Source organism: Pediculus humanus, genomic scaffold (assembly GCF_000006295.1).
Source record: "Pediculus humanus corporis 1103172107667 genomic scaffold, whole genome shotgun sequence".
NCBI classification, from domain to species: Eukaryota; Metazoa; Arthropoda; class Insecta; order Psocodea; family Pediculidae; genus Pediculus; species Pediculus humanus.
Genome location: NW_002987276.1, coordinates 645,443 through 657,698, shown reverse-complemented (window position 1 = coordinate 657,698; position 12,256 = coordinate 645,443). Strand labels below are relative to the sequence as shown.

General features: G+C 31.1%; 1 protein-coding gene across 1 annotated transcript; it reads left to right on the top strand.

Moving 5' to 3' along the window:
- Positions 1–1,211: 1,211 nt before the first annotated feature.
- Phum_PHUM285740 (uncharacterized protein) lies at positions 1,212–6,976 on the top strand (the record flags this gene model as incomplete). The annotated part of the gene is made up of 15 exons (XM_002426871.1): positions 1,212–1,267; positions 1,373–1,502; positions 1,571–1,695; positions 1,763–1,912; positions 2,005–2,217; positions 2,330–2,517; positions 2,599–2,699; positions 2,829–3,098; positions 3,171–3,388; positions 3,473–3,918; positions 4,017–4,113; positions 5,998–6,200; positions 6,290–6,470; positions 6,559–6,735; positions 6,853–6,976. The coding sequence occupies 15 exons, from the start codon at positions 1,212–1,214 to the stop codon at positions 6,974–6,976; spliced, it is 2,679 nt and encodes an 892-aa protein (XP_002426916.1).
- Positions 6,977–12,256: the final 5,280 nt, after the last annotated feature.

Sequence of the window (12,256 nt, the reverse complement as noted above, 5' to 3'; positions counted from 1 at the left end):
TAATTTAAAAACTTTTTCATTTTATTTTCTTTCTTTCTTTCTTTTTCTTTTTCTCTTTGTTTGTTTGTTCGTTTGTTTGTTTAAGAAAGTAGAAAAAAAAATGGAATTAATAATAATTTTTTTTTTTTTTTAAATTAGAATAATATTTTTTTACCACGCAACATTTTCATTATTTATTTAATTTATTTATTTTATCGATTTATCGATTTTAATATCAATAAAAAAATTATTATTATTATTATTATTATTATTATTATTATTATTTGTATTTCTCCACTACTGGAGACTTTTATTATTATTATTATTATTATAATTATTACGAACGTCGCGAATCATTATTATTATTATTATTATTATTGTGTAATTTTAATGTAAAATTAATAAATGATTTGGCTTTAAAATAATTAACTATTATTATTATTATTATTATTATTATTGTTGTTACCCCGTTAAAGTTATCCCGTTACAGTTTTCCTTTATGCAACTTGTAATTGCGTCATGTATGACAAAAAGTCTATTCGTATTAAACAAGGCGTAAAAGAAAAACGACAAATTTCACCGAAAGAAACAAAAAAAAAAATCAAAGAGACGACGCTTCGATTTCATTCCTAAATTATCCTAATAGCGATACCATTTTCTAAAATGTGGAGGGGGAGGGGGAGTAATAATTATGTTTCGAACCTTACTTTTCCCTTTCGAAAAATAAAAAATTAAAGCGGAAAAAAATTATTTAAACCCCCCATAGAAGTGTGCAAACTGATTTAAGTTTTAAAAAATTCTCAATAGATGGCATTTAAGTCTCATTTTTGAAAGAAAATAACGTTCACGCGAAAAAATGATATATCTACGAATAACGTAAAATATTAGTATAATTAAATTCGCGAAATTACGTAACTGACATTATTTAAGTAAATAATAATAGATAAATATTTAAAAATTTTACATTAAATAATTTAATTTAATCATACATTATTATTTTCATTATGTATGTACACATGTATATATATTTTGCAATGTTACGACAAATTCATACGTGCGCGACGTCGACAAAGTAAACAAATATGGATGAAGAGTTACTTGTTAAAAAATAACCGTGAATAACAAGTGTTTATGTATCACGACAGTATCATCCCTAATCAATAATAATTATCTAAATTGAGAAATCAATCAATTATGTCAACATAGATTATTACTATTATGTTTTTTTTAAAATGGTAATGAAAAGCAGTAAAATTTTTTTCGATTTGACAAACGGAAATTTTTCAGAGTACGTATATTAATAATAATAACAATAACTATAATCTTAAGTTAATTATCTAACGAATTAATTAATAATAATAATAATAATGTAAATTTGATTATATATATTTAGATATCCGGTAGAAAGTGGTAAAAAACTCGTCGTCGTTTCTTTCTTTGGTAAATCACTACAAGAAAGGGAAGGTGTTAAAAATGATAATTTTAAAATATTCACCGGCGACGATCGCGATTCAAATGTACCCGTGAGTATTATTAAAATGTCGTCAAAATCATCCATTCGTATTCATCATCGGGAAATTCGTTTTTCTAGCTTAAAATAGAAGGATGTCACGACGTTAATCAGAACATTGTTTACCTACATTTAAAAGGTGTTTTGGACATTCATCGTTTGGCAAACGTTTTGGATGAATTCTCATCGAGTCTTAACGAAAAAGGGTAACCAACCTAACAAAAACACATCAACTTAAATTTTTATTTAAATTTCCTTTTCCATTTTCTTCAGGTATTTAACAACATGGGCAAACCTCAAACACGATTATGCCAGAGCTCTATTATTTTTATTTTCAATATCTCACGTTTTAGTCGTTTGTCATCCTGTCCCTGTTTTCGATCTCAATTACATTCATTTATTTCGAGCACTCGATGCTGTTAGGTTTGTTTTTTTATGACTCACATTTACCATTTCTCTCTCATGAAATGACAAAAAAAATGTTTTTTCAATTACAAATTGCACTTTCATTTCAGAATGAAAACATTTTCGAAACTCTCAGAACTTTTAGGCGACATAAACGGTTTACCCAAAGAATGGTATGAAAATGGTAGGCCATGCTCTCCTAGAATGTTGTTTAAATTCGATTCGTGTCCGAAAGGTGTTAAAGATATTAAAAAATTAGAACATGCATTGGAAGATCAAATATATCACATATTAAAAAGATGCAATCTTGTTTATAACATAAGGTAATGAAATTAAAAAATGAATTGATCGAATTATGTTCAACAACAACAACAACAGTGACACAAACACTAAAACTCAAAATTTTCTTTTCTTTTTTTTTTTTTTTGTCAACAGTTCAAATTCTCTTTTCGCTATTCCTGTCAATCAAGAATTTGTTTTTATCGAGACTCATCAAGAGTATCCACCGAGACAACTCAATAAAATGATGAATAACATTATAGATAATTGTCTATCAACACAACCTAAAATAAACGTTTTGAAATGTTTAACTGTCGAACATGAAATGAAACAAGCACAAAATTGTATGTTTTGTTTTGTTTGTATATTTATGCCGCCAAAAAAACCTTTTCTCTTTTAAATAATTGATAACCTTATCATTTCAGTACATTGTTTTGATAAATTTCTCGGAGCTCATATAAATTTAGCATTTACAAAAGGTTTTAACGATAACGTGTCAAGACTTGTACAATCGCCAAGTTTTACAGTGAGTCGTTTTATATCATATTATCATTATTATTGCAATTGAAATAAATTCCAATTCATTCATTCATTCATTCTACACTGGAAAAGAAGTAACGAACGTTTGTATTTTTTTTTTTTTTTTTTTCAACAGTTGGTACCATCGGAAATATTTTTCGAAATAGTCAAAAGAACTCACGGATTATTGGTTGGGAGTAAGTCGAAAGAAAAGGATAGCGAATGTTCCGACGACGACGAACAATTAGACATATTCGAAGTTCTTCGTAACAGATTAGATATAGATGCCAATTTTAGCGAATCCCGTTGTTCGAAAGTATTACCCCTGGCTGTGGCCACGTATCAACAAAATTCACCCTTTCATTACACGAGAGAATTTCACGAGAACAAGGCAAGTCTCGAATGCGTGTGAGAGAGAGAGAGAGAGAGAGAAAAAGAAGAACCCTTTGATTAAAATTCATTTTAAAATGGCTTTCAGTTGGCTCAAGCCATGTCCGTTTTGGCAATGCACGGTAGAGGATCAATGATTGACAAATACGCAGCGCAATTAGAAAAAGAATGCGTTAGACATTGGCAAAATGGAAGGCAAATGTGTCAGGTGTTGAGTCTCACCGGACATCCTTGCACCAACGGGATACACAGAGGTGGTAGCCTGGAGGGTGTCGTAACACCGTCCATAATGGATTCAACCGACCGGTAAGTCTTTTAAAATTTTTTTTTTCTTTTTAATCGGAAAAAATTACGAAAAGGAAAAATTTTTTTCTTTTTTTTTCGTGTCAGAAATCGCGAAGGGTTGGAAGTGAAAGAACATTCGAGCGGAGTCCGTTACGTTTCGACGTGTAATTGCGGAAGACGACAAGGACCACGACCGGATCCTTACACTTTGAAAGCCGCCAATTACGAATTTTATTCACTTTTGGCAGACGATTGCGGTTGCGACGAATTCGACGTCATACGATTTCCGGTTTTTCAACCGAGCACGAAAGATTACAAAGCCGCGCAATTGTTGGGACGACGAGGAGATTGTCGAAACGATCTCATCAAATCCGAAATGGGTACTACCGGTACGCCGCAGGAACCTTTTAGTTTGGCTTACGTTTCCGGTCAATCCGACGTCGGGAGCGACGTGACCATCGATCCTCGTTTGAGCATACAACAAACGGGAAGCAAAGCAAGCGATTTGGAAACCGTCATTCACGTATCGAACAATAACAACGAGGACAAAGGTTGTTTGCCCCCCCCCCTCTCTCTCTCTCTTTCTCTCACTCTTTCTCTCACTCTCTTTTTCTTTCTCTAAGAAGATCTTAATTTTTTTTCCCCACAGATAAAAGTCTAATAAGACAACCGTCAACAACCGAATACCTTCCGACAATGTTACACACAGAATCTCCGTCCGGTTTGTTGCCACAATTTTCGTCATGGTAAGAAGGAATTTGATATTTTTTATTTTCCCTCCCCCTCCCTCTTTCCTTTCTTTCCCTCCTCCCTTCCTCCCTTCCTTCCTAATTTACTCCTCCCTTCCTCCCTCTCCTCCTCCCTTCCTCCCTCCCCTTCGAAAGAAAGATTTTCAATACGAGTCCAAGGTATCCGTGTGTCAGAAGAAAATATTACGTAAGGCATTTATTAATTAATAACGCTCTGATTAGTTTTTAAAGAAAGAAAAAGAAAAAAAAAATTAACTCAAACTAATTAAATAATAATAATAATAATAATAATAATTTTTTTCTTTTTCTCAAAGTATTTACCGACCGAAACGACGAAGAAGGACGTGGAAGAAAAGAAAAAAAAATTTCTACAATTTTTTTTTTTTCTTCTTCTTACACTTTTCTTTTTTTTATCATTATTATTATTAATATTATCGTTATGAATTTAAAACAAACACACAAACAAACAAAAAAAAATTTACACGTTCACGATTGAAACTAATTTTTTTCTTTTTTTTTTTTTTCTTTCGTGAGTTTTCACGCGCGTGAAAATTTGGCGACAATTCCAGTTACGTAAAAAAAAAAAAAAAAAAACTCGATTTTTATTAATTAACGAATAAAATAATAATAATAATAATAATAATAATTTATGACGACAGCGTGTTATGGAAATCGAACGAACGTAACGGTTTTTTTTTTACGCGAAAACCTTCTTGATTTTTTTTTTTTTTTTTTTTTTTTTACGCAATCTATTAGACATTCTAATTTTTCGTGCCAAAAATAATTTTTTTTTATAATATTTATTGCGACAAAAAATTTACTTTTTTTTTTTTTTTTGCAAAAACGCGTGAAATTGCACATCCGATCCGATCCCATCTCGTCGGGGGTGGGGGTGGGAGAGGGAGTGAAGGGGGGGAGCGAAGGTGAGAAAAGGAAATAAATCATAGAGTGTAAGAAAAATAATAAAGTTAAAAAATTCTTTTACGTTTAAATCATCATCATCATCATCACCACCAATATCATTATCATTATTATCGTCATACGATTTCGTTCCCGGATTTCTGGTATTCGTCAGTTTAATAATAATAATAAAATACCACGTAAAGAACAATAAAAAAAAATATATATATATATATATATATATATATATATATGTAAATGTTTTTTCTACTAAGTACACTTGGAAATAGTTTTAACAATGACTCGAGTATCTCTCTCTCTCTCTCTCTCTCTCTCTCTCTACGTAAAATCTTAAAAAAAATAACTTTGGAAAGGTTAATAGATAAATAAATAAATAAATAAATAAATAAAATGGCGACACATCCGGTTTTCAAGTCATTCATTATCCCTCGTTATTATAATCGCAAAAAAAAAAGAAAAATTAAATTATTATATAATTTCACGATTAGTTACTCGTTTAAATTAATTCAGGGATTGATTGAAACGTCACGGGAACAACGACAAAGAGGGGAGGGGAGGAGGGCGGGGGGTTGGCAATCCTTTTCGGACGTCTCCCTTCCCCCTTCCCGTCCCCTTTAACCCCCTTCCCGAAGAGAGAACGACACCGTTTGTCTTCCCTTTGCACCCGCGCTTTAACAACAATTGCATTTTGTATTATTATTATCATCACCATTATTATTATTATTATTATTATTATTATTAGCGGCACGGCCCACTTTGTAAATTTATGCACGGTCTAAAGTGGAGAAGAATCAATCTCGAAACCGGTTTTTCCTTCTTTTTTTTTTTCTTTTTTTTTTTCATGTAGTTACGAGTGCGTGCGTGCGTGTAACATATGTGAGTAACAATGAGTGGTCAGTAATGACTTTGACCTTAGAGAGCGTAGTAATTTTTTTTTTTTTTTTTTTTTCGTGTTTGAAGGTCACTTGTCTGCTTGGGACCCTCGAGCCTTTATTCTCATAATGTCGGATTACAAGATCAACCGGGGCTCATACCCGGTAGCACGTATTTATTACCGTGGGATGTCACGGTACGTCTCGAACACGATAAAAAGGGTATTTGTTCGGCGGAAGTAACGGAAAGTAGGAAAACGAACGTTATGAGAGTCCGGAAGAATAAAGCGGGTAAGTTGCGACGGACGAGGTGACGACGACGACGACGAGGGTGGCAATGACACCGTTTTATCATTATTATTATCATCGTTTTGAAATAGATCAATCCGAATTCGTCGTTAAAATATTTGTCGGAGTCGAATACGAATGTCCCAGGGGACACAGGTTTATGGCTGTCGGACCGGATAAAATAATGAAAACGACAAATTGCGGACAATTGAAGGACACGGCGCAAAAAGTGACGTCGGTCGATATGCCGCTCTATTTTCCATGCGTTTGCCGGTAGGGTCTATAATGTTTGAAATGGACAACCGTTTCCAACCATTACATTAATAAAATTTGTTTGTTTGTTTGTTTGTTGTTGTTTCAGATCCAACAAACCTTTGATTGCTCAACTGATGAGAATTCACATGATAACGCCGAAAGCACCCGTTCGAGTGACGTTAAATCCAAGAGTTCAACCGTCACCCAATTCTCCGATTTTCGTCGCGAGTTCCGAACAACCGATAGTACTCACACAAAGCGCTTATTGGGTACTTCGACTTCCGTATCCTTTTTACTGTTTGTTTGTTTGTTTTCTCTCTCTCTCTCTCTCATCCGTTCGATTCGATTTCGAATTTTCTTTTTTTTTCTCTTTTTCCTTAACTTCATTTAATCGCCGCAGATTCGTTTATATGGGCGATCAAGGACCTTACCTTCCACCTCAGGAACATTCACTTTCGCAACAAGGAAAATTTTTATCCGGATGTTATGGGATAACCGAAATTAGAGCAAGGGACACCGAATAAAATGACATTTTTTAACACATTCAAAACCGCCGCCGCCGTCGCCGTCGGCACCGCCCTCTCACCATCATTCATTGACAATCAAAGGTTTCGCATTTAACAGGCATTCACGCATTCACGCACTCACTCACGCACGCACTTTTTCCGCCATTTTTTATTTTTTTTTTCTATAGATCGTTTTTCAAAATAAAATCAATGAATCGATTTTATCAATAAAAATGAGTAAATTTTTCGCCAATGTCTTTTTAGTGTCTTTCAGTTTTCTTTCAATGTCTTTTTTTTTTTTTTTTTTTCATTTAGTGACCCAATTTTTTTTTTTTTTTTTTTTCTGATAAATGCAATCGTCACGCGCACACGCACACACGCACACGCACAGAGAGAGATTGGCATGCGGTAATGAATTGGAAAACAACCTTGATCGGGTTGTTATAACGAAACAAGAGTTCGAAAGTGATTATTAGAATCGATTGATCGATCAATACCGAAATGATGATGATGATGATGATCGGCGACGTCGATTATTATTATTATTATCGATTTTTTACCTTTTTTTCCCTCCCTCCCCCTCCCCGCCCATTTTTTAAAAATCTTTTTTTGTTTTCATTATGAAATTTTTAATACTTCAACCGGAACCACAACAATCGTGAAAGTTTTTTGCCATTTTTCTTTTTTTAGTATCGACCGCACCCGTACCGTTCCCCCCCCCTCTCTCTTTCTCATCATCGCCGGTTGTTGTCGGTTGTCGGTTGTTGATTGTTGGTTGTTGATTTAAAATTGATGCGCGTAGAAAAAATCATTCATTTATTATCACGTTGAGTAACGTTAAAAAAAGACATTCACGAATTCAATATGACGGACGATAAAAAAAAATTTTTTTTCTTTTTTTTAAAAATTCGATGACTGCCAAAGAATTTGGTTATTGTTTCATTCTTCGGGTCGGTGGGTCGGTGGATCGGGCACGTCCACCATTGCCACAGGCACCGCCATCGCCATCGCCATCGCCATCGCCATCGTCACAAAAAAAAAATTTTTTTTATAATTTTATTACGAAACCCGAAAATATTTTTTTTTTTTTTGTAAACAAAATGTTAAAATGGAAGGTGATTTGCTATGATGAAATTAATTTAAACGAATGACTCGGATGAAAATAATAATAATGATAATAATAATGATAATAATAACCTTATTTGGGAAAGGTATGCGTTTAAAACCCCTTAAAAATCACGCGAAAGGTTTTTTACAATTGTGAGAATCGTCGTCGTGGTAAAGCACATGTGCCCTTATTACATGCATGGGAAATTGAGTTTTAAATTTTGGCGGGAAAAAATTCAAAAATTTTTATATACATAATACTAATAATAGTAGTAGTTGTATTAGGGGAAAAAAATAATAAAAAAATAAACCGGAAATGAATAACGATGTTAAGTTGAAAATCTTGACCGATATAATCTATTTATTGATTTTTTTTTTTTTTACGTTGTGAAATTTTTTTTTTTTTCGTTCGTTCGTTTGTTTGTTCGTTTGTTCGCTCGTTTGTTTGTTTGTTTGTTAATGCCCTAAGGATATTTTTATCGGTTTATATTTAATCGTGACAAATTTAAAATTCGAGTCCCTGAAAAAAAAAAAAAAAGCGAAATCTTTCACATTTGTGACAATGTCACGACAGGGAAAAAAATAAAAATAAAGGAACAACTTTCGTTTGTTTATCGTTTGTTTCGTTTTTTTTTTGGGGGGGGGGAGGGAGAAGAGGGGGATTTTTGTTTTGGTTGTTTTAATTACAAACGCGATTGTACGGAAAAAAAAAATTTTTTTGTTTTTAATTAATAACCTTAATTTAATTTAATCCGAATAAAAAAAAAATTTCTTTTTAAAATTCCTTTCCGCCATTTTCAAAGGTTTTTCTAAATTTTTTTTGTTTGTTTGTCGTTTGTTGTTTGCTTCCGTTTAAATTCTTTCTTTCTTTTAAAAAAATCATTTGACGAATCTATCGAATTTTTTTGTAATTTTTTCTAAAAATTTGTTAAGACGATACAAAAATTAAATTTATCGACGACGATTATGTTTGTTTGTTTGTTTGTTTTTGTGTTTGTCGAAAAAAGAAAATTATTATACAATTGGGAATTTTATTTAACCTCATCATGTTTCATTCGATTAATCTTTTAATTAATTTTTTTTTTATTTTTTAAACAATTTTTCAATAAGATTTTGTCGAGTCTTACCAAAAAAGGAAAAAAAAAAAGGAAAAATATGAATAATTTTACTTTTTTTTTTTTTTTTCCTTTGACCTTGAAATTTTTAAGCTTTTTAAATTTGTCCTTTTAATTTTTTTCCGGCAGTTTATTCATTAGGATGTTTTAGCCTTCGTAGAAGAAAAAAAAAAAAAAAAGTTTTGAAACAATTTTTTTTTCTTTTTAAAATCAATTTTCGGTTTTTTTTTTTTTTTCACGGTCTATCCATTTAAAATAAAACTAGTGACCAATTTATAATAATAATAATAATAATATTAAACACATTTTTTTCTTATTATTATTTAATGCCCTTCGTTTTTTTTTTTTTTTTAAATAATAATAATAATAATAATAATAATAAATTTCATAATAATGTTTTAAGAATACCCTACGGCAAAATCCTTGCCCGCAAACTTTCGATTTAATCATCATCATCATCATCATCGTCATTGTCATCGTCATCGTCAGGCATACCAATAATAATAATAATAATAATAAAACGTCATCCCTTTAGCTTTCATTTCCTTTTTCGTCGGGTCAATAATCATTTTTTTCTTTTTGTTTCCTTTGACCGTATGAAAAACCTTGATCGATAAGATTTAAAAATCCCCCCGCCGTTTTTCCTTCTTTTTACTTATTATTATTATTATTATTTTTACTACTCCTTCTTTCCTTCTTTCTTTTATCATCATCATTATCATTATCATCGGGATTCTCAAAGGTAAAAAAAAAAAAAAAAAAAAAAAAAAAAAAAAGTAGGACGAAAATTAAATATTAATAATATACGATCGCATAATCCTCGCATCGATTTTTAATCGAATCATTATTATTTGCAATAAAACACTTTTTTTTTTTTTTAACTGCAACGTGAATTATTATTATTATTATTATTAATAATTTTTAACTTTCGTTTTCATAACTTATATGAGACCGGAAGTAGGACAAACCGATTATTAATATTATTATTATTATTATTACTACTACTACTATTATTTAGAACGTTTGTAATTGAATTGAATTGAATGAATACGTCATGACGCGTTGAAGTTCACGTCGAGTGGTGGGGGGAGGGAAGAGAGGGGAAAAGAAGAAAAAAAAAGAAAAATGGCGGTTTATATCATTTTAATGAGTTGTTGTTCCTTGTTGCGTATAGTGAAGAAGATTTCAAAAGTTTTTAAATTAATGATTCAAGGTAGAGAGAGAAAAAGAGACGGGAAGGGAGGTGGAAAAAAGGAAAGGCAGAAAGAAATAGAGAGAGAGGCATAGAAAGAGGGAGAAAGAGATAGAGGGGAATCACAGGCAGAAAGAGAAAAAAAAACGAAATAAGACTGAGAGAAAGAAAAGGAACAAGAAGAGAGAAGAAGAGAGAAAGGAAGGCAAAAAGAGGGAAATAAAAAAAAAAACAGAATAAGAAGAAGAAACAGGGAGAAAAGAGAAAAAAAACAGAGAGATATAAAAAGAGAAGCAGGGAAAAGAAAGAAAGGAAAAGACAGAAACAGAGACGAAAAAAGAGAGAAAGAGACAGAAAAAAAGAAAGACAAAATAAAATCGAGAGAGAAAGAGAGAGAGAGAGAGAGAGAAAGAGAGAGACACAGAAAGAAAAACAAAATAAGACGTAAGAAAGAGCGAGGTATAAAAAGAGAAGCAGGAGGAAAAAAGAAAGAGAGAGATAGAGGTATAAAAAAATCGATCGGGAAAATTCCATTTGAAGAAAAAACTCAATTAAAATAAAAATAATAATAAAATTCAGTGGCAGCAGACAAAAAAAAATTCCCCCCCCCTTTTTAATTCGATTACGTATAATTTCAACCAATTTTTTTTTTTTTTTTTAAATGCCCTTCAACCTATTTATAAAATTCAAACCAATAGGAAATAACCTAAATAATAATAATAATAATAATAATAATAATAATAAACGTTATGTAACGTCATCATTTTGTGCCAAAAAAAAAAATGATAATGATAATGATAATAAGAGGAAAAGAAAAAAAAACAAATCGTGCCATTTTAAAAAATTTTTTTTTTGGTCCACACCTCTAAATAAATTTATAAAACAACCTTAAAACTTTTTTTTTTTCAGTTTTTCCTAATGAGCTTTTACTTATTGGGCGTGAACAACAATGTTTCAAACAAACGAACAAACAAACAAACAAACACATCTGGAAAACTGTTGTTGGTACTGAAAAAAACTTCATTTCTTATAAACTTTTTTTTTTTTAAACCTGTCCGGTTTTATCGTTTAAATCCATATACGAAATCGCCTCTCGTCAAAAAAAAAAAAAAAAAAAAAAAAAACAAACGAACAAACAAACAACCCAACAAACAACCAAGCAAAAAAATCAAGGTGAATATTACAACGGGAATTATTATTATTATTATTATATTTCGAAACAAAAAGAAAAAAAGAAAAATTCGAGCCTGGTGAAGTTTAGAAAGTGATCCATTAATATAATAAATAATTAATTATTAAGTGGTGCAAGACGATATGTCATTTCTATTTACACGACTAAACAAAAAAAAAATTATCGTTTTGGCAATCGATTAAACAAAAAAAAAATTATTATTATTATCATCATCAACTTGTTTTAAGTTTTTTTAAACGACTCGTGTCATCATCATCATTATCATCATTATCATTATCGTCAACACATTTTACGACACATAAGGTAATTTATTAAATATGATAATAATAATAAACGTCCGAAAGTTTAGTACGAAATGAATTATTATTATTATTATTATTATTATTACTTTTTACGAAATCCCAACGATTCGTTATAATTTATTTATTTTTTTTTTGTCTGTCTGTTCGTTCGTTCGTTCGTTTGTTTCTTCGTTTGTTTGTTTGTTACAAAATTTTAAATCACGTTTTTGTCTTGATTTGAATCTTAATTAATTATTTATCACGATCTTAGTAAGATTATTAAGGCTCCCCCCCCTCCTCGTAATTTAATTTCCCCAAATAAATTTTAAATATTTTCGGACGAGGATGATGATGATGATGATGATTATAAGAACAATCACGACGATTGAAAAATAACGAGATATGAAAATC